The sequence below is a fragment of the Scardinius erythrophthalmus genome (assembly GCF_964197995.2).
Source record: "Scardinius erythrophthalmus genome assembly, chromosome: 19".
NCBI classification, from domain to species: Eukaryota; Metazoa; Chordata; class Actinopteri; order Cypriniformes; family Leuciscidae; genus Scardinius; species Scardinius erythrophthalmus.
Genome location: NC_138239.1, coordinates 37,422,257 through 37,445,981, shown reverse-complemented (window position 1 = coordinate 37,445,981; position 23,725 = coordinate 37,422,257). Strand labels below are relative to the sequence as shown.

General features: G+C 37.7%; 2 protein-coding genes across 2 annotated transcripts in view; one reads left to right on the top strand and one right to left on the bottom strand.

Annotated features, from left to right (window-relative positions):
* Positions 1-7,151, top strand: part of rps6kl1 (ribosomal protein S6 kinase-like 1) — a 38,555-nt gene extending 31,404 nt beyond the window's left edge. The window contains exons 9-12 of the mRNA XM_081394501.1: positions 463-552; positions 664-746; positions 1,463-1,558; positions 4,120-7,151. Of these exons, the coding sequence (XP_081250627.1) occupies positions 463-552; positions 664-746; positions 1,463-1,558; positions 4,120-4,230 (380 nt within the window). The 3' untranslated portion in view covers positions 4,231-7,151. The remainder of the gene's footprint in view (positions 1-462; positions 553-663; positions 747-1,462; positions 1,559-4,119) is intronic.
* Positions 7,152-9,242: 2,091 nt separating this feature from the next.
* dlst (dihydrolipoamide S-succinyltransferase) overlaps positions 9,243-23,725 on the bottom strand; it is a 29,500-nt gene continuing 15,017 nt past the window's right edge. The window contains exons 7-15 of the mRNA XM_081394499.1: positions 23,285-23,393; positions 22,679-22,840; positions 21,437-21,510; positions 19,039-19,136; positions 15,945-16,075; positions 14,603-14,676; positions 12,696-12,779; positions 10,758-10,925; positions 9,243-9,803 (exon numbers count right to left, since the gene is read on the bottom strand). Coding sequence (XP_081250625.1) covers positions 9,669-9,803; positions 10,758-10,925; positions 12,696-12,779; positions 14,603-14,676; positions 15,945-16,075; positions 19,039-19,136; positions 21,437-21,510; positions 22,679-22,840; positions 23,285-23,393 — 1,035 coding nt within the window. The 3' untranslated portion in view covers positions 9,243-9,668. The remainder of the gene's footprint in view (positions 9,804-10,757; positions 10,926-12,695; positions 12,780-14,602; positions 14,677-15,944; positions 16,076-19,038; positions 19,137-21,436; positions 21,511-22,678; positions 22,841-23,284; positions 23,394-23,725) is intronic.

Sequence of the window (23,725 nt, the reverse complement as noted above, 5' to 3'; positions counted from 1 at the left end):
ATAAAATTTGTGGTATAGATACGCACTTTCATGAGATCGTGCTTCATAATCTGCTACTGGGCCGGCCCTCTGTCAAATTTTTAAAACCCAGTGTGGCCCTTGAGCCAAAAAGTTTGCCCACCCCTGCTCTAGTCCATATAAAGAAATAATTGGTGATTTTTATTGTCAAGATCTGAAGGAAAAATGGCAGATTTAGATGCGTCACACTAGGTTTGATATCATTGTTACCAAACATCATTGGTTCATCATCATTGGATTGTGATGGCTTTGTATCACATGACTTCAGAAGATTTTGCAATGTAGGGCTTATTGTCGTTTATGGAACTATTTTGTCATTTCATTGTCAATTTCATTAGATGGACAAGAGCAGCTCGGTCTAGCATCTCTTTTTGTGTTTCACGGAGGAAAGACAACAGGTTTGGAACGTCATTCTAGTATTTTAAACTGTTGTATTGCACACAGGTGAGGCGTGTCTTACGTACTTTGGACTATGGACGGAAGTTCAGCCTGAAATTAACCCGAAAGCAATGGAAGAGATGTACTGTGCACCAGGTAAGACATTTCAATTGGTTTTTCACAATCACATCAAACTGCAACATTTCTAAGACACATTCTGTTCTCTTGAGATGTAATAACTAGATTTTTTTTACTAATTTGGTGCAGAAATTGGAGGCGTATTGAAAATCACAGAGGCATGTGATTGGTGGAGTCTTGGAGCTTTATTATATGAGCTTCTCACTGGCATGGTAAGCAAAAAAAATCAGCTTGAAAAGTAAAGAATTAAAACTAACTAAACTAAACTAAATGCACGCAAACAGCTCAGATTGTTGGATGATTTGTTAGTGAACGTCAGATTTGTCTGTTTTGTCATGTATAGGCTTTTGAGGTATTTTTGCAGTCACCTTTGAACAAATTCTATTACAATTATATGCCGTATCAAAACTTAACCTTGGTTACTCGCATAACTCTGGTTTCCTGAGAGGAGGGAATGAGACATTGTGTCAGTAGCTGAAGCTATGGGGAAATAATTGGACATTTATAGAAACTACATCATGGGCTCCAGGGGAGGGGCGAATGCTAGCTTCTATAAAATATACTGGCGAAGATAGCTGAGGTGGACAGGGGGCCCAAGGGCATCGAGCCGACGGGAGCTTGTCACTCCCTCCCGGGCGCATCTGCTTCTTCTGCGGCTTGGCTCGAGTGGTCGATTGGAGTCAGGAGCCCAGTACGAGAGCAAGCCGAGTGCGGAGAGAAAGACAGAGCCACTCAGCGTTGGCGCGACCCAGGCAGAAAACACAGCAGTTGTGGTGATCCTTGTCTTTGAGAGGTTCCCCACTGGAAGAGCTCACCTTCGTTGTCAGCTACTGATGCAATGTTGAGTGAACCGAACTCAAAAAGGAACAGCAAATCTCCTTGGTCTTGAATGTGTTGTTTTCACCTGTTCAACTTTGTTTCTCTCCAGCCGCTGTGGCAGTGCCACCCGACAGGCATTCACCCTCACACGCCACTCCACATCCCAGAGTTCATCAGTACGGCAGCCGCCTCGCTTCTCACTGAGGTAACCGCTCTCTCAGTGCAAGCTGATAGGACAGTGTGTGCAGTGCTTGAGTCATGGGACAGCCACCTATTTACATAATGTAGTACAGTCACAATAGAGAAGAAATTGTTAGATAAATAGAGACCCAGCAAACACATTTACGTTGTGGCAACGTCTCTGGCACGTTGCATTTCTGCTATGGCAACGTCGCTGTCTACGTGCTCTATTCTGATAGATAATTATATACTTGTTATTGTTTATTGTTTATCTATATTATTATTTAATGGGGCTATCTACCTGCAAGTGTAGCCTACACTTTGAATAGTAAAAATGACAGAAGGTTTCGTTAATTCAACTTTATTAAAACTGCATATAATCAAATTGCACTTCCAAAAGTCATACATTTGTGAAAAAAAAAAAAAAAAGAAATAAACGAATATGCAAATTTATTTTAAGTATAATAAATAAAACATAAAAAGCAAAGGCAGATCAGAACATTTAATGAACAGAACCGGGTCTGTATGGCGGACAGTAGCCGAAAGCAGGAGTCACCGGGAAACATCCACAAATCCAGAGGAGCAGAGAAACGAATGAGACTAAATAGCGGAAAAATCAAACGAAAAACTAAACAGTGCGAGCGATGCTACATTAATCACATTAGAATTAAAGTTGTAGGTTGTGTTTGATAGCTGAGGTAGGCTAAATGCAAAACTCACGTCACGTATCCTTGCTCGATGATGAATGAGAACACAATGAGCCCGACAACAGGTGGTTGGGATTTAAAAGGCTGATTTTCCCGCTTCAGGGCAGTGATCGAGTGACGAGTACATTATGTAGTCCAGTGGTCGTCCAGACACCGTTGGCACAACCTTAAGCAATGGCCCTGAACGGTGGTTTAATGTCAAGATTGTGACAACGCTGTAACAACCTTCACCACACAACGTAGTTATAGCAACCTTTTGGGCGTGTTGTTAAAACGTTGTTAGAAGGTCGGGTACGTTGTGCCAACGTTCTGTGTTTGCTGGGGAGGACATATCTCAGCAAAACATAATTAAACCTATAATTTTGAACCACAATATGTAAAAAAACCTAAAACAAAACATAATATAATGATGCACTAAAGTGTAACAAATCAAAGTCAACAATGTAATCCAAAACATAGATAAAAAAAGAAGAAAAGAAACCCAAAAGACCTCCTGAGAAAACCAGGTTGCTGCTGGAAGAGGTGTTATGAGGCCAGCAGGGGGTGCTCACCCTGTGGTCTGTGTGGGTCCTAACGCCCCAGTATGGTGATGGGGACACTATACTGTCAAAGAGCACCGTCCTTCGGATGAGACGTAAAACCGAGGTCCTGACTCCTCTTTCCTGGCCACATTGGCCCTTACCAATCATGGCCTCCTAATAATCCCCTTACATTGAATTGGCTCCATCACTCTCTCTCCTCTCTCCACCTATAGCTGGTGTGTGGTGAGCGCACTGGCGCCGTTGTTCTGTGGCTGCCGTCGCATCATCCCAGTGGATGCTCACACTGGTGGTGTTGAGGAGAGATCCCTGATATGATTGTAAAGCGCTTTGGGTGTACAGTACATATGAAAGCGCTATATAAATGACTCATTCTATTCTATTCTATTCTAAAACATGTCACAGTCTTATAAAGACCTCAGGAACGGTGTCAACTAGTGTAAAAGTTAAACATGATGATGAGATGATCAGTGTAACTCCACAACAACTACAGAAGTGTCTCCAATAACATTCAGAAGCTCTTCCTGAGTCTCTCCGTAAGGCTGCACTCGCTACTGGTTATTCTGGGATTCTGGATGAGGGAGATTGGCCTGTTCTGTTATTGCCAGAGTTTCTGAAGCTCGTGTAAAGACTCCGCCCTCTTCTGAACGTTTTCCCTCACACCCAAAAAGGGGCAAATTTGACAAGCTCTAATAAATGATCTGGTATTTTTAGCTGAACTTACACAGACACAATCTGGGGACACCAGAGATTTATATTACACCTTGTGAAAAGGGGCATAATATGTCACCGTTGGGCATTCAAATTATAGACAACAACATTTGCATACTTTTTTACTTAAATACAAATACAAATAACCAAATTTAGTTATTTACTATTGCTTAATGCTGCATTGATGGCACACATCTATATTATACCTAATTTAAAATGAAATAGGTCTCATAGTAAACATCCCATCTTGCACACATATTTACTAAACGATTCGAATATAGTTGATACTGCATCTTGTGTAAAGTTGGTTGTCGTGAACCCTTCCCCGTCACTCCACTCAAACAAAGTTATTAAAGTGGTTTCTGAGTAGTGAGACTCTAGACCTCCTTCCGAACAACTAAAAATCATCATAAATATAATTATACATGGATATGACATGGAAAACTAGTAAGAACATGAATGCAGTGAGTAAACTGTACTTATTAATGATCCGCATGTATAATCTGTACTCATAAATGTGTTTGTGGTGTATCACCATCTTGTTCTAATGCTTTTTATATTAGTATATAAAACCCTGTCTCTGTATTTTCTCCATAACGGTTTATGGTTTCTGTCCTCGTTTCCCGCAGTTGCTCCAGTGTGACGCGTGCTATCGTCTGGGATCCGGAGGCGGTGGCGTGAGCGACATCAAGTGCCATCCGTTCTTCTCCTCCGTCCCGTGGCTCTCGCTCGCGCCGTAGTGCCGTGTGAAAGTATTCACCCCTCCATCTGTTTCTGCCGGTACTCCTCCAGATAAAGACCCGTGTTGAGCACAGTGATCAGAACAGAGGCTGAGTTTCCTCTCTTTCATATACAGGCAAACCACAATTATTCACACACCAGATATCATTTTTGATATTTCTTTAATAGTGAGTGCAGGACACTATATTTAGCTATCCTCACTTACATAAATGAACTAAAGTAAACTGTGACATATTATACCCAGATATTCTTCATACAGCGACTACCAGTGACATCTATAAATATTTGGAACCAAAAATGATTCAGACACTTTGACCTGATCATGTTTTCTTTAATTGCTAATGCTCTTTTCACACACAGACTGAACACAATGAAGCATTGCTTGGTGATTGGTTGAGCTAAACTGGTATTATCTAATTGTGTAGTTAAATTTACCAGCTGACAGATATTCAACATAACTCATGTGTGAGACAGTCTAACAGAAGGACGGACAAAACCAGTCAAATATCAGCTGAGTTCATAACATAATATTTTATTACCATTTTCTAAACTATAGCGAATAAACTGAGATAACGTGAGAAATGTTGAAGGAGTCTGAATAAGTTTTGGTTAAACTGAATATGCCCTTGAAAATATTTCACAACAACTACAATGTTACCCAGCTAACAAAAATAAGCGTGTTTTACTAATGTTCCCATTCTTCAAACATTATGGGAACGTTACTTGTGAATGTTTTGAACGTTCTGAAACTTGCATGATTCTTTTTTTTTATTTATATTTATGTGTAAAATGATTTCACTTTTGGCAGGTCAAGAAAATAATGAGTCTAAATGAGATGTTAAAAGCTGATGTGTTAGTGCTATACTGCACATTTTCACAAATATACAGTCTGTATTTAATTAATCACCATACTTTATGGACATTATATATAACTGCATACTAATGAAATGGTAAGAGTAGTGAGCGAGTATGCTAAACGTGTCAGGTTAATAATTCATTTTCAAAAGTACAAAATCAAATATTCCCTGTGGTGTTTCAGTTAACACAAGCTCATAAAAACCACATGCATAATAATGATAAAAGATTGAGTAAATGCTGATTATAGTAGTTTTAGATGGAGTTTAGCGTGTGTGGCGTGTTATTCGACGGCAGACGGCAGAAACAGTGATGAGGGTGAATCTTTCCTGAAGCTCTGACGCGGAGCACAGCCTTGATCCTGGAGGATTTCTGGATTCATCGTGTACTTTTACCACCATCTGGTGGAAGCAGGAGATACGTCTCCACATCAGCAGTTTTCTACATCACACACACACACCTGCAGTGAACAACTGGATCGCAGCGAAGCCCTTTTCTGCCATTTATGAGAAGAAAATCATGCTTTTGTAAATCATAATTAAAAAAAAAAAAAATCGACATTATGACTTAAAAGTAGAAAATCTGACATAAAAAGCCAAAATTATGACATACTGTCATATTTAATAGACGAAAAGTCGAAAGTATGACAATCATAATTATGAGATAAAAAGTAGATATGATTTAAAAAGTTATAATTATGAAAAAAATCATGTCAACATTATCACTTCAAGTAGAAATTCTGACATAAAAAGTAAAAATTCAAACGTCATTATGTTGATAAAGAAAGCCTTATTCCTACTATTTCATAATTTTTTTACTTTCATAATTATGGCTTAGTATGCCAATTTTGACTTATGTCATGACTTTTTATATCATATTTATGTCAAAAAGTCCAAATGATGACACTCATATTTCAGAGATGAGAAGTTGAAATTATGACATGCTAAGTCGACATTGACTTGAGTAGAAATTTTGACACGTTGAAATTATTACTTGAGTCATAATTATGATATAAAGTCAAAATGATGAAATTTTAAGTCATTTAAGAGGTGAAAGTCAAAATAATGACTGTCATGAGATTAAAATTAGATAAATCGAAATATCCAATTTTTTTAGATTAAAAAAATCTAAATTGACAGTCAACATTATGACAAAGTAGAAAATCTGACATTAAAAGTAAAAATTATTTAATATAGATGAAATATCGAAATGAGAACAGTCATAATTATGAGATGAAAAGTAGATATATGATTTGTCATAATTATGACAGACAAAATTCAAGAAAAAATTATGACATTAAGTCATAATATAAATAAATGTATATGATTGTCATAATTATGATATAGAAAGTCAAGTTTATGACAGTCAAAATTAACAAATTAAATTTTAACTTTCATAATTATGGCTTATGTTAATTTGACGTCATTATGACTTTTTATATCATAACGACAAAAAGTAAAAATGATGAAATTTAAGAGATAAAAAAGTAAAATTCTGACAAACCAAGTTGACATTGACTTGGACATTGACATGAAGTTGAAATTCTGACTTAAAAAGTCACATTATGATATAAAGTCTAAATTATGACAGTTAAAATTGTCAAAAAATCTATTTTAATTTAAAAATGTGAAATGATGGGTTTCACAGACCAGGCTTTACCTGGCCTCAGACTGTAACGCGTGTTTGATCGGTTTCATCTGAAAGCTCATCTTAAAGCATGTCAGTGCCATTGATTCCTGTTTTTGAGGCCCGTTTATAAAAGCTGATAAATGTCCTGACTGAACGAAGGCCTAATCCTGACTTCATCTAAACCCTGTCTGTGAGACCAGGCCTGTACGCTGTAATTATGACTCTTAATTAGATTTGCCAAGGCATGACTTTTCTCTTATGTGACGTAAATGGTCTGGAAGGTGATTCGCGGCATTACAACTTTGCACTTGCTGTTCTGCAGATAAAAGGCAATATTACCGAACATCTCATCATGAGTTTAATCCTCTCCATTTCCAGATGAATGTCTTTTCTTGATCTTACGTGATTGCGTTCAATAAAACCACTCATTTCTTACTAGTTGATGTGAATTATTCTGGAAGGCAAACACAAATGCATATCTGTCAGAGCAAATATATTAGCAAGTGTGAATCAGAAGCATAATGTGATCTTTGAGATGATCTTTAAAAAGCACCAGTGATCTCAGATGTGTGTGAGAGAGAAGCAGGTGTTTATGGTCTGTCATCTTCTCAGGCGTGAGAATAAAAACCCAAGTGACCTCAGAGCATCTTTAGCATGTGAGCATGTGTGCCCACACACACCAGACCTGCACTGTACCTTACTTTCATATTCTCCAGAAGCCTGGCGAGCGCGTTCAACACGACCACAAACACACACCCTCATCTCGTGCTGCATTAGTAATGTGTGTGTGTGTCATCTCGGCCTCCTCAATATACATGTGCAAAACAAAAACAAACACGTTAGGAAGCTCGTTTCCGCCACAGAATAAAACATTTTAAAAGGTAATTGCGACTTCATATCTCACAATTCTGACTTTATATCATGCAATTTCTGACATAAAAAAAAGTGCAATTGTGAGAATTTTTTTTATTTTTTTATTCTGTGGCGGAATTAAGCTTCCATATACGTTTTTTTTTTTTTTTTTTCATTAAGATTATTACTCTTTTGTAAGTAAAAGTTCCTTTTTTTTCTTTTTTTTTAAATGGTAATAAATATGTCCTAAAATATGCATCTCACTTTATCTGCCATTAGGAGGTTCTGGGCTCATCAAAATCCACCTCCTAAACTAAATATTAATAAAACTAGACACATTCAGGGGGAAAAACAAGAATAAAAATGACAAACACAACACATTTTTTAAACTATACAATTAAAATAAAATCAGAAAATATAAAATTAAAATCAAATACAAAATATTAACAAAAACTATAATGGTATATCAGTGATACCAAAATAAAAGTGATGCATCAATCCTGATAAGCTCATATTTCCCCTGTAACCCTCTCCCTGCCAGCCGCCGCCAGCGTGTTTGATCATTTTAACAGAAGTTTCATGGCCACCAGAATATTATTTTTGTATCTGAACATGCAATATCTCATAACTAAGAACAGACCCTCTGTTATTAAACAACCCTGTCTTATTCTGGCCTCATGCATTATTATTTTATCAACACTTGAATGTGTGTGAGTTTCATAAAGATGCAACATCGCCGGAAGATTCTGTCAATGGCAGGGCAGTTACAAATATCCCAATAATAATTATATTATCTATATATTGTTATATAGCCTACATGTAAATAAAATTTGGGAATAGTAACAATAAACACGTTCTTTTCAGGAAGTGAAGCCTTTACTATGTTTGTCAGCCTTATTATACCATAATTATCAAACTATTGAAAGTGGGTTTCTGCACAAATATCAGCATTATTCAGATGATCAAACTGCACTGTAACCCTGACAACCGTTCGCTTTATGAAGAGATTCTGTCCAATCTATTTAATTGTGTTTATCTTAAGATGGAGCAATGCAGCGTGAACACAGAGTCTGGTGTATGAACGGCTTCATCTCCACGTGTGCTTGATCGTCAGTAAAGACCCGTTCCAGAGCTATATTAGCATCACAGCGGCGGACGATACCGCTCACTTTATTCTGCAGTTTTGTCGCCTGTCACTTTAAATGCTCAAAATGACATATTTAAATGTTTTTCTCTTCATGTCTTAAAATATCTTGAATGTAACTCGACACCCTTGCCTCATTTAGTATGCACGGTTCTATGAATATGCAAATGAGCCCCGCCTCCACTCACTCACTCAGCTCAGAGATCCACTGGTTGACGATCACACGTTGATCTGATTGGTTACAAGGTAGTTTGTGACGTCAGAAACACCAGCGATTTCAAAGCGTGTTTTTGAGACTGTCTTTGGTTCACTGCAGTTTTAAGGAGGAAATACTCAGCAATGGTGTCGACTTATGAACTTACACATGCTTTGTCTTAAAGCAGATTAAAAACACCACATAGACATATAAACAACATTAAAAGCTTGATGTTCACCACAGGGGGACTTTAATCACTGAAGGCCATCAGACGCTCTAGAGAAAGGACTGACTTCGCTTCTGTTTGCTGTAGAGAAACGCCAGAGACACACAGCTGGAGCATTTCATCCATTTTATTGTTTAAAATCTCATAGTTTTGGTTCTTTACAGGGGCAGAGAGAACCTGAAGCTCTAGAGTTGTGCGGGACACGTCGTGGTGTGAAACACAAGACACCTGCGACACACTTCTGGAACATAGTGTTCATTACACAGAAGAGATTAAATATAACATACTGTATATTACTATCAGTTTGTCGTCATTTAGAAACATAATTGCACAGGTCATGTTTGTGCGCTGAATTGTACACAGAACATCAGGTGTTCCTGCAGGGCAACAAACTCCGGAATATTCTGAAACCGTACACATTTACATGGTAAAACAAGTTGAGATGAAGCTAATCAATGCGAATCCCACTCCAGACCCCCACTGCCATCGGTTACTCGTGTGTGTGTGTGTGTGGCGTATGGGTGTGTGTGTGCGATCACATGTCCAGCAGCAGCACCCGAGGGTCCTCCACCACAGATTTGATCTTGCGGAGGAAGGTCACCGCCTCTCTGCCGTCAATCAAGCGGTGGTCATACGTCAGAGCCACGTACATCATCGGCCTGATCTCCACCTGAACACACACACACACACACACACACACACACACACACACAGAACGAGTGAGAACGACACTGATACCATGACCTCCATACCGGTTCCTGAACCATAGTTCTCCGAGACCAGTTTTATGAACAGATGATGTTATAACGAGGCTGTGATATTAATGTGAAGAGGGACAGAACTGGAGCTGTTCATGCAGCGACCGCGAGGAGAAACACACTTCACAACATGCCCACTTTATACCAGTCCATTCCGGTTTACCCATTTAATTTAATTTTTTCTTCTTCAGGTTTTCATTTTTCTGGATGGTTAAAAAAATTGCATTCATCAAAAAGCATAATTAAGTAATTCAAATCATGAAACTTGCTAAATTTAACAGCAATTTATTAACAGTTTAACAGAAATTACTTAATGTTTTTTTTTTTAATTCCATTTTCTTTTCCCCAGTTCTGTGCTTTCCATTTTATTGAGTCTATATTCCATTTTAATGGTTTAATCAAAACATATCTAATTAATTTAATTCATAAAAACTTAATTTATTAATTTGTATACAATAATAGGGCCCTATTAATTTTTTATTTTATTTTTTATCCTGTGTTGTGTATTTACATTTTTCTGGTAATCAAATGAAGGCATGAAACATTAACTTATCTTTTCTTCAAATGAAGCCCTTTCATTTTTTTTTTTTTTTTTTGTTTACTGTTATTATAAAGTGCTAAAGTGCTCATCTGCTCAATTTGTTCACTGCAATTCTCTGATTGGTGGAATGTTCAGTACAGCATCATGGGTAATGTAGTTTTCCAGCCCAAATTCCACTGTTAAACGTGATTATTTGTAAAATATATTGCAATAATGTGAATGGATGGCTTCAACATTCGGTTAACAACCTCTGACCCCGTCTGTCTTTATAGGTTATTGTTAAAATGCCTCTATGAATAAAATGAAAGGAGTTCAGCCGTCTAACCTTCCCAGCGATGGCCACGGGCCGGTCAAAGATGCCGTGCATGCCCAGGATGGCCGACTGCGGCGGGTTGATGATGGGCGTCCCGAACATGGAGCCGAACACTCCTCCATTGCTGATGGTGAAGGTGCCGCCGTCCATGTCCTCCACGGCGAGCTCGTTCTTACGGGCCTATGGGGAACCAGAGCACAGGACTTACAACACACACCACTACATCCAGTCCGACCCGTTTCCTTCTCTGCGCTTCTCCCTGATATAGGCCGCTGTTAAACCTGGCATGGCACACTCCTAATATTGTTGATAAATTGCTTTTTGTTCCTCTTTTGTAAGTCGCTTTGGATAAAAGCGTCTCCTAAATCAGGGGTTTTAAACTTTTTTGGAGGCAGGACCGTTTATAGGGCAGGGAAAGCAAGTCGAATCAGCTCAAACTTGTGTTGCGGAGAGACACACACACAAGTCCACTTACATTAGACTTAGTTTCTTAAATATCATCACTATAGCAACAATCCCCCCTCCTCTTTGTGACGGGCCCACACACACACACACACACACACTATAACACGCGCGCACACACACACACACACACACACACACACACACACACACACTAACACACACACACAGTTATTTAGAGGACATGTTTTTATTTTAGCCATGTTGTTGCTGTTTGGAGCAGGTCTTAATTCTTTTGCTAGCTGAGTTAAATTAACTAAGTTCATTTAATTTAATTAAGCTACACTCTGTCCTGCAAACGTGGCCAAGTCTAAATTGAGCATACTCATACGTACACACACAGATTAACATACACACACTCACACACCTGGTTTTGTTTTTATGTGGATCACATGTTTTGTGTGTGTTTGTTTTTAAACAATAAGCACTTGAGCTTCACTGATCACTGAGATAGCACTGACTTGGAATAAAGTTGGTTCAATATCAAAATGAAGTTAAGAAGTAGCTTCGATGTCGTAAACTACTTTTGCCATGTTGCTGTAGCTTAGCTTGCTACCTTTCCCAGCAGATTAATAGGAGACAACAGGAGCTACCAGAGACGCAAGCGTAAGTCATTCGCTTCAGAATATATACAGTCAAACCAGACACTATTCAGACTCCAGATGTTATTTTTTATGTTTTCACTAGTGTGTGCAGGACACTATAGTGCATTTCTGTAAGTGAGGAGAGCAGAATAAAGTAAACTGTGACATATTATACCCAAATATTCTTCATACAGCGACTACCAGTGACATTTGAGATCAAAAATGATTCAGACACTTTGACCTGATCATGTTTTCTTTAATTGCTAATGCTCTTTTCACACACAGACTGAACACAATGAAGCATTGCTTGGTGATTGGTTGAGCTAAACTGGTATTATCTAATTGTGTAGTTAAATTTAACAGCTGTCAGATATTCAACATAATTCATGTGTGAGACAGTCTAACAGAAGGACGGACAAAACCAGTCAAATATCAGCTGAGTTCATAACTCTGAGTTCTGCTCATATTTATTACCATTTTCCAAACTATAGCGAATAAACTGTGAGATATGTTGAAGGAGTCTGAATACATGTTGGTTTGTCTGCATATCTCAGCACATTTCAGATGTGTAAAAAAGCACGACTTGAAGTTCGTAAATACGACATAGCAATATTATTTCACGACCGCACTTTGAAAACCCCTGTGCTAAAAACATAAATATAAACGGCTCTGATCGCGCTCTTCACACCGGCCCGAGTCATCAGAGGAATTAACCGCAGCGTTTTTCAGAAATTACATGGTTTGATTTTTCCCTCCACTTGACATCAGCTCCACCAGTGACACCACCGCTGTTTTTTTAGGTCATGTAACATATTTACCTAAATAAAGATTTCTGGTCAGCTGCTCCAGTTGCAGATAAATAAGCATGTCTTCAGACCATTCGCTCAGTTCCCATCGGCCTCACCTTTTCTCCCAGCTCGTTGATGGTTTTCTCGATGTCGGCGAAGTTCATTCCCTCCACTCCTCTGATCACTGGCACCACCAGACCCTGAGAGACGAGGAGAGACACGGGTTCAGACGCACAGTCATGCTCTACCACCACAAGAAGACCAAGAACACAGAGGAGAAGCACAACATCTGGGAATTATGAGAATCATGTCACATTTGGGGCTCTTTAATGTTAAGATTTTTTATGTTCTTGAAAGAAGTCTCACCAAAGCTGCTGTTATCTGATAAAAAATACAGTGAAATATTATTCCAGTGTAAATCATCAGTTTTCTATGTGAATATATAGTGAATTGTAATTTATTCCTGAATTCTGAGCATCATTACTCCAGTCTTCAGTGTCACATGATCCTTCAGAAATCACTCTAATATGAGGATTTGATGATCAAGAAACATTTATGATTATCATCAATGTTGAAAAGAGTTCATATTTTTGAGGAAACCGTCACACGTTATTTCTCAGGATTCTTTGATGCATATGTAAACTTCAAAAGAACAGCATTTATTTGAAAAATAATCTTTTGCAATATTATAAATGTCTGTCACTTTTCATCAATTTAATGCATCCTTGATGAATAATATATACAGTACCAGTCAAAAGTTTGGAAACGTTACTATTTTTAATGTTTTTGAAAGAAGTCTCTTTTGCTCATCAAGCCTGCAGTTAAAAAAAAAAAAACAGTAATATTATGAAATATTATTACAATTTAAAATAATGGTTCTCTTTTTTAATATACTTTAAAATGTAATTTATTTTTGTGATGCAAAGCTGAATTTTCATCAGCAAGTACTCCAGTCTTTGGTGTCTTATGATCCTTCAGAAATCATTCTAATATGATGATTTATGATCAATGTTGGAAACAGTTGTGCTGCTTAATATTTTTTTTATAACCTGAGATACTTTTTTCAGGATTATTTGATGAATAAAAAGTTAAAAAGAACTGTATTTATTTAGAATAGAAATCTTTTGTAACAATATACACTACCGTTCAAAAGTTTGGGAACAATAACTATTTTTTTAAAGAAATTAGTACTTTAATTCAACAAGGATGCTTTAAATCACATGTGTCAAACTCAAGGCCCGCGGGCCTAATCCGGCCCGCCACATTATTTTATGTGGCCCGCAAGAGCATATGGGTGTCTTAAAATTAGGGATGCAACGAAATTTAGGCTGCCGAAAATTTTCGGCCGAAAATAACATTTTCGTTTTTTGGCCGAAAGATACTAAAAAGCCGCCGCGCCCCTCCGTGTTCGACGATGGTTTGACTCTGGCTCAGCGTGTTTTATGACTTTGCGTGCGAGTCCGCTTCCGAAGATGCATTAACTTCTAAGCGCGTTCCGCTGTGCGCGCGCGCTGTGCTCTCCGCTCCGTGTTCACAGCGCGTTCTGCTCAATGTTCCGCAAGCAACCTCCGTGTGTGTGTGTGTGTGTGTGTGTGTGTTTGTGTTGCGAGCTCTGTTCAAGCTCACCGGAAAGGCAAAGTCCGCTAAAAACAAAACAAAAAAAAAAAGTGCCGACATGAAATTTCTCTGGACTTGTTTCTTTTTGCAATAGCACTACTGTGCTGTAACATGGTGTGTATACATTAAAAATAGTAATGTTTCCAAACTTTTGACTGGTACTGTATATTTTTTTAATCTTACTGAGCTTAAACCTTTGAACGGTGGTGAAGCATCAACTTCAGCTGTACAGCAGAAACAGACTTTGATCCATTATTTTCCTCTTATCACTGTAAAGCTAATTTGAAAGCGGGTTATAAATAAGAGTGATTTGACCTGACTTGTAGACATGAATGTGTTCTCATGAGATTCAACATTTCAGTCTTATAAAGAGTCTTTATAAGAGGAATAAATCTGTGGGAATTACCTTTGGTGTCGCGACGGCCACACTGATATCCACGTAATCCCGATACACAATCTCTTTGGTCGTGTCATCAATGACTGCACACATAAAAACAACCGTTAACAGCTTTATATGTGTGTGTGTGTATATATATATATATATATATATATATATATATATATATATATATATATATATATATATATATATATATATATATATATATGGCTTTTTAAATCCTCAAGAATATTAGTGTATTGTGTGTTAATGAGAATGGAAACGTTTCACTGGACTACTGAAGTGTTGCTGTCGTTACACTATCATTGAGATACTATTATAGTTTTTTATTAGCACATTTAATTCATTTAAATTTTTAGTAATTGTGTTGTGGTTTTTGTCATTTTTTTATGGTTTTTTAAACATTTTTTTATGTTTTTATTTATGCTTTATTTAATTTATTTAGTAAATCAAGTTAAACTAAATGTAAAATGTTATTCTACATTATTAATATTTTGAAATAGTTTTTATTTTTATATTTTCATTAGTAATTTTGTTGTGCATTTGTCATTTTATTCTTTTTTTACATTTTTAGTTATATTAGTACTTAGTCAAACAATGTTTTTTATATTATATTTACATTTTTAATAAATATTTGTAATTATTTTTATTTTAACTGTTAGTAATTTTGTTGGGTTTTTGTAATTTTTATTAGTTTATAAATCTATATAGTTTTTAATACTTTTTATTTCTGTTTTAGTTATTTAGTTTTAGTTATTTTAGTCCATCAGGTTAAACCGAATGCCAAATTTTTCACATTTTAATTTTCAGTAGTCAACATTTGAAGTGGATCAAAACGTTTCATCAAAGTTACACATAAATTTTGACCATTACCCGTTCTTATCTTAGGAAACCTTTGTTGATCCACTTCAAATGTGGACTGCTGTATTTCAGCTAAAGTTTGGTTCATTTCAGAGTGACAGAAGTTTACGGTTTCAGTGAACAGTCATAACCCGGATCGTGACAGCCCTACAGGCGTGCGTTTCCTCACCAGCAGGAACATGCAAGTCTCCGATGAAGAACATGCAATGGTGTGTCTCTGGGCAAATATAGACACACACTGGCCTAATGAAACCGTGTTAAACGTGGCTGTCTATGTAGGCCAAGCCAATGAGGTTTGGAAGGAAAGAGAGGAGGGGGCGACTGACAGGTAATCTGTAAAACATGTTCTTTAGACTCGAACAGACAACCACATAACCACACACAGTGGCTTAATCTGAACTAGCAAGGTGTGGGTGGGTGTGTGTGTGTGTGTGTGTGTGTGTGTGTGTGTGTGTGTGTGTGTGTGTGTGTGTGTGGAGACACATACCAGCATTAACGGCAGGCTGATCTGTCAAAGCGTAGGCAGCAGCTTTCACGAACGCAGACATGAAGCCCAGTTTGATACTGTGTTTCTTCAGGAAAGCATCTTTATATTGTTTCCTCATCTCTGTAATGTTGCTGTCATGAGGAATAAAGAAACATGCAAGACATTAAACAAGGAACAGTTACTGACAACCTCGTGTCAACCCAAACCGGCATGACTTTCAACCGTGCAACCCTGAAGCAGAAGTTCAGCAGAATGTTCACGCTGCTCTTTATCATCCAGTTAGATATTTTTAATGCGCTTTCTTCTGGTTATGGTGTCATTTTGGACGGTACCTTGAGGTCTGATTGGTTAGTGTTAAGATTAGCACTTTGATAATGACAATGAGGAAAATAATTAAGAGCACATGCTAATTACAGTCTAATTTTGTGTAGAAAGATACAAGTTGTAATATTACACCGTATTTTAACTAAACGATAGATCAAAAGCATCTTCTCCATGTTAATCAGAGTTTTTGTACTAAGCAGCCGCGATGACGATACAGCACGATTTTATTTTAGAAATGGTTTCTCGTTCTGCGACATCACAGCTGGAACAACAATATAAAAAGTATGACAATCTCAGCTACTGATTATGTGCTTTATTTAATGTTTAAAGAATTTAATGCTAGTTTGAATAATAATTTTGTGTGAGCTTTATAGGCGTACTGGAAGAGACAATGATCAAATTCACCTCAGACAACAACGTTCAAACTGTGAACAAACAAGTGTATTCTATGACAAATCGGCTCTTCTGATTGGCTGTGATTTTTGATTGATTTATTTGCAAATGCAGTGCGCTTGCAGAGAGACTCCGCCCACACGCTCTTCTGATTGGCTGTGATTTTTGATTGATAAACCTCGTCTCGTATTCACTTCAGCGTACCCGTGTTCATTCATCTTCAGCTCATGCATACCAAACAATAATTTATTCAAATCATAATTGGAATATTTACTTTTACAAAAACACTGATTATATATGTTAATAATCTAATCCATGTGTTATTTTCCTCATCATTTTCCCCATCAGCTAAAAAGGCAATGCCTACATTACTGAATATGGAATATCTAAAAATAAAAAACGATGCTATATTTTTAACAAGTAGTAATTTGTAATAATATTAGGGCTGGGAATCGATAAAAAAAAAAATTAACAAATTAATTGCACAATTTGCTGTGATTAATCGCAATTAATCGCATTTCCCCCAAACTTGTAATCAGCAATATTTAAACGTAGAATCACTAATTAAATTAAACACAAAAAAATAAAAATGTCCACACAAATTGGACAGAAAATAGCCCTATATTAAAATATTAAACATCAATATATTATATTATATAATATATATTATTAAAAAAGGTGCTGCGTCAATTGCGTTATTTTATTTAATGCGTTAAACATCTCAAATTAATCGCAAAGATGAACGTGTTAATTCCCCCAGCCCTAATAATATATAATATAATAGTAATTTAAGCACATTTTGACAGTCGTCACGACATTCATACACCACAGACACGAGCGTCCCTCTCATTTTGATTTCAAATTCCTTGAAACATAAAAGCTCAATCCAATCGGACACCAATAACCCCACTGATAACTCCTCAGCAGTGACCCACAGCAATCAGAAACCTGCGTGTGCGAGGCCAGTGCCATTTCAGGTTAACTTTCCTCACTAAAACCCCAATCAAGGATGTTGTGGACGACAGTCTGCCCAGATTTAGAGTGAAAAGCGCCGAGACGGTAATTCTCCATTTTCCTGTCTCTAACGCCGTTTAGCCTCTCCGGTTTCTCCGCTAACGGAATTAGGACCGTCCCAAGACACGCGCTCTCAGAGAAAGGAGAGAAGACGCGATAAAAATCTTCACTTTCTAAAGCCTTCAAATCTTATTGGCTTGTCATAATAGCCCATAACGGTCCGGGTTGCCTCGCACGCTCCCTCCGAAGGCCCGTCTCAGGGGACGTCCCGCGCAGATGCTAGCAGGCCGCAGACTAGCGCGCTCCTTCGACTCCAGACCGGCACAGTCTTCCTCCATCCCATCAATGCCAACGAGATTAGCGCACGAACACGAACCCCGAGCAGCTGAAAGGCAATACGGCCATTTGCGCTGGGGAGAAATCCTCAAAGTGTCATCTTCAGGGGCGAGCGAGGGAGGCTGCGGACATTAACGTTTCCTTGTAAATTAATAAAGCCCATTTTACCCTTCTTATCTTTGTTTTGACCAACATTAGGACCAAATATTTACATTCCGCGCTTTAAGTGGCGATTGGGTTTCAGAAATCTCTTCCTGTAGGCCAGATCCCAATCTATAACCATTTGGACGGGCATTGCGGAGCTTCTAATCAGGTTTGGGCAATAAGCAACATTTTCACAGGCCATCGACAGATTTCCTATGTGTCCGTGTCTGGACACGCTTGACATCAGTTCTGTACACAAATATAGAAAATTATAATGCTAGTGAAATATTTCAGTACAATAAACATCCAGATTTTAGTTTTTCAAAGTACAACTTTAGTACAAGTGGGGATTTAACACTTACTAGAACAAAATATAGACAGAGATCAATTTAAGACCCTCTTCAGGGATGCTCTGAAATGAACATTTCGGCCGATACCGATAATTCTTTATACTTGAAAGCCGATAACCGATATATTGGCCGATAAATACAAGTTTTTATGTAATTTTTGAGAGCCTGAGTACAAAAACAAAAGTCTCACCATTTAAATCCATGTCCCAAACACACATGATGTTCTCATGATTTGACAGACTTTCAGACAAGCTAACAACAAAGTTTGTCATCAAACTTTACTTGCCTGGTTTATTACTCTTTATTTACTTTTATTTTGTTTAAATGCATTGAGCTGGAGCAGACATCTAGTCAAAGAAGCAGCTCAAAGTGCTTTCATCACTACGTTATCCCCTGACGACCGTTCATGTGAGTTAATCAGAGTTAACGAGTAGGTGTGCACAAACTTTTGACTGGGTAGGGCATTAAAAACACATGTAAAAGAACCAATGAGCCTTTATCCGCAGTTGTAGGCTGATGTTACAGGAACAAACCTCATATCGACTTCATTGAAGGTTGTCAACATGGCACAGGTGCTCTGCGCTTCCTTCAGCCGCTGAGCGATGCGCAGTCTCATGCGGTTCATCTTCACCTGCAACAAAACCACAGCAGAGCCAAGCATTCACAACCAGAATTTAGGCTATTTTCAGTTGTTTCATCTGTGATATCACATTCATATGCAAATATAACTGATTTTAAAGCACCTTTTTATTTGGCTATAGGATTTTTTAAGAGCAAAGAAAGAGTTGTTATGACAGAAACTGATTTAAACCACAGAGAAAAACAGATGATCGAGTTGAATTGGGAATTATTTGTTGTAAACTGTCTGTTTCAATTAATTGTTTCAACAATTTAGCAAGACTCAAAATGCTAACGGAAATCTCCAAATGGCATTTAACATGTTACACATGTAAATAGTGCATTTTATTTGGTGAAAAAGACGCATTGATCATATTTCATTATCTTGCATTAAACATTATCAATAAAATGGCAACAATTCAACTTGATCTACTGATTTGGGAGATGATTAAAAAAAAGAAAAGAAAAGAAAAATCACCCTTTTAAGTAGAGATGCACGATATATCGGCCACCATATCGGTATCGGCCGATATATGTTCATTTTTAATGTTATCGTAATCGGCCCGATAATACAATTTGGCTGATATATTAAAGCTGGTGAATAATGTATTATTTCCTTCAGCTGAGGCACTTCAGATGCGCACTGTTCAACATGAGGGTTTTTAATTGCTTGAAATATGATTGAAATCACTTCATAAAAAGAAAATACAGTAACGTTCAACATGTGCAGCGCAAGTCTGTCATATCGGCTTCATAAAATTATAGTGAGAACATTATAATTGTGTGCTGGGTCATGGCTTTTAATGGTGAGACTTTTTTTGTAATCAGGCTCTCAAAAATTATATACAAATTTGGATTTAGATTTATCGGCGAATATATCAGTTATCTGCTTTCAAATACAACAAATTATCGTATCGGACAATATTTTCATATCCGTGCATCCCTAGTAATATTGGACCAATTACATCAAAGACTTGACTAATTTAGGGCTAATTAGACTGTGTCACAGCATTTGATTACTTCAGTCACTTGTAGTTGTTGTAGGACCATGTTTGACCACAGAATGTCAAGCCTTCAGTTTCACCTGTGACTGTGATGTGGCTCATATCTTGACACTCACTCTTCATCTCTGTGATGATATTCAGAGAGTTTCTATTTGATCTGAAATCATTTAAACGTAGGGATGCACCGATATGAAAATTTTGACTGATACCGATAACTCTATATTTGAAAGCCGATAACAGATATATTGGCTGATGAATCTAAATCCAAATTGTTTTATATAAGTTTTTAGAGCCTGATTACAAAAACAAGTCTCACCATTAAAAGCCATGTCCCAAACACACAATTATAATAATGTTCTCATTGTAATTTTATACAGCCTATATGACAGACCTGTGTTGCACTGAACAGTATTTTCTTTCTTTTTTGGAAACTTTTGTACTTTTTTGTACTTTTGTTTTTGTAATCAGGCTCTCAAAACTTATATAAAAAAAATGTATTTAGATTCATATCAAATAGAAACTCTCTGAATATCATCACAGAGATGAAGAGTGAGTGTCAAGATATGAGCCACATCACAGTCACAGGTGAAACTGAAGGCTTGACATTCTGTGGTCAAACATGATCATGCTAATATACAACTACAAGTGACTGAAGTAATCAAATGCTGTGACACAGTCTAATTAGCCCTAAATTAGTCAGTCTTCTTTGATGTAATTGGTCCAATATTACTAGGGATGCACAGATAAGAAAATATTGTCCGATATGATAATTTGTTATATTTGAAAGCAGATAACCGATATATTCGCCGATAAATCTAAATCCAAATTTTTGAGAGCATGATTTAAAAAAAGTCTTACCATTAAAAGCCAGGTCCCAAACACACAATTATAATGTTCTCAATATAATTTTATGAAGCCGATATGACAGACATGTGCTGCACATGTTGAACGTTACTGTATTTTCCTTTTTTTGAAGTGATTTCAATCATATTTCAAGCAATTCAAAAGCATCATGTTGAACAGTGCGCATCGGAAGTGTTTTAATTTTCTTATCAGACCGATAACGATAACATCAAAAATGAACATATATCGGGCGATACCGATATGGTGGCCGATATATCATGCATCCCTAAACATTACCCAATTAAGATCCTAATAGAATGAGCACATTAGGGTCGTACGCAGCAAGAGCCGTCAAGCTGAGCTGTGAAAAACACATACTATGGCAGTGTGCAACACTCGAGCTGTATATGAGCTGCGGTGTGTGTTCCTGCAGACGACAGGCTCTCTGTGTGAACGCGTGTCTTACCCTGTGCTCTGAGCGGGCAGCTTTGGCCCCAGTGTCAGCAGGAGCAGCAGCAGCGGTGGGCTTAATGGCGGAAACTGTCAACAGACACAACAGAAGACAGTTTTAGGAGCGCTCAGTCCTGCAAGGTTTCGTAACAAAAGCAGGATCTCAAATTTAAGGCTTTTTAAAGGAGAACTCCGGTCAATTTTAACATTGAGCTCATTTTTTTGTACATTTGGAGTGCTGTCAATACAGAGAACAACGACAAAAATCGGTGTTGCCTACACAGAGTTATCCTCTTTTTAAAATTTGCACCCTATTGACTTCAATAGGGCAAGTAGTAAGCCTGCTTTTAGCCTCTTAACATCCTTGATGTGTCATTACAAGTGCAATAGGTTTAGTGCCTATGATCACGCGCGTGAACTCGACAATCGATTACTATGGCCTTCCACCGAAAACAGGATGTAAATACAGGTATGAGCGCTGGCTGAATTAACTTCATTTTTATTAATATCTCTAACATCTACTGCAGTCAGATTCACCCATGTTCACTCGGAAGGAATCACTCACATGACCTGTGCACTTGTAATGACACATCAAGGATGTTAAGAGACTAAAAGCAGGTTTAGTACTTGCCCCATTGAAGTCAACAGGGTGCAAATTTTAAAAATAGAATAACTCGGTGTAGGCAACACCGATTTTTGTCGTTGTTCTCTGTATTGACAGCACTCCAAATGTACAAAAAAATGAGCTCAATGTTAAAATTGACCGGAGTTCTCCTTTAAACCTGCAGAATAAAAAATGAATACAATATGGGTAGGGCTGTGCGGTATATCGAGTTTGTACGATCTCTCTCTCTCTCTCTCTCTCTCTCTCTCTCTCTCTCTCTATATATATATATATATATACACAATATCTGGATTGCTGGAACATTTAAAATAGACAACATGGAATTTCAAAAAAGACATTTCATAAAATTTTGTTTTTTTATGAATTCAATTAATTAGCAAGCTTTTGATATTACATTTTTTAAATTGAATTAAACAATTGAAATGTAATCCAGAGAACCTAAAACAGAAAAAAATGAATTTGGGAACAAAATAAAATGGATTTTGGGAAAAAATTAAATGGGATTTGGGGTGAAAAAATCAAACAGATTTCATAGGGCTCTATAGGCACCATAGAACAAAAGAAATGACGTTTGAAATCAACGATGAGGTTTGATTGTGTAAGCAGGGTAAACTCCTCCTGGCGGGCACTAACCTGGCGTGGCCTGGATGGGCTGGGCTGGCACAGGGGGCACGGGGGGCATGCTGGAGGGGATGGGGCCCGCAGGACCCGGAGCCGGAGCAGGAGGAGCAGGAGCAGCCGTCTCTGCTGGAGGAGGAGGAGGAGCTGACGCCACCGTCGTCTTAGCAGCCGCAGCTGAAACATGTCACAGTCACAGCTCAGACCGCTGCAGCACAACATCACTCACTTACACTCATAACCACTTCCTAGCACACAATGACCTGATACTTTATTTATGGTTGTGGTTAATGAAGATGGAAATTTTTAATGTGGCTATACACATATATACTTCGCCCTGATAAAGATTTCGCAAGTTAGTTTACTTGTTTAGAAGCAAAGTTTTATTCAATATATTATCTCAAAACAGCATCACAGAAAATGCATGTTTCAATCTTAAAATCAGTCAAAGTTATGTCAATATGGCAGTAATATACATTTAAGTTATGTGGATCGTTAACAACACAATGATCATGTCAGGCAACGGTTACAACCTGATAACAATAAAAGAATACAACATAAGATGTATTTAGTCCAGAACATTCCTTTAATATATTACTATTATTATGTTTTGTGGCTGACCTCCTTTCTTGAGTCTGAAGAGAGGCGTTCCTCCTTCCACTTTCCCTCCATCAGGAACCAGCAGCTCCTCGATGACTCCGGCAGCTGGAGAGGGAACCTGCACCGACGTCTGCAGCGGGACACAACACACACTTCAGGCCCTCACTCACACACTTCAGGCCCTCACACACACACTTCAGGCCCTCACACAGTCACACACACTTCAGGCCCTCACAGTCAACAACCACAGAGCCCTCTTCTGCAGAGCTGAACTTCACACCGTAACTGAACTGAATCAACATTGACTTGTGTTGAATAAGACACTAGTGTATTTTTGTTTACAAGCTGCTTTAGAGCAGAATTGAAATCTGTCCAGTTTTAACTTTTACAAAAAAAAAAGTTTTAGTTTCAGTCATAGTCTTTTGACTAAAATGCCATTTAGTTTGTCACATTTTAGTTGAC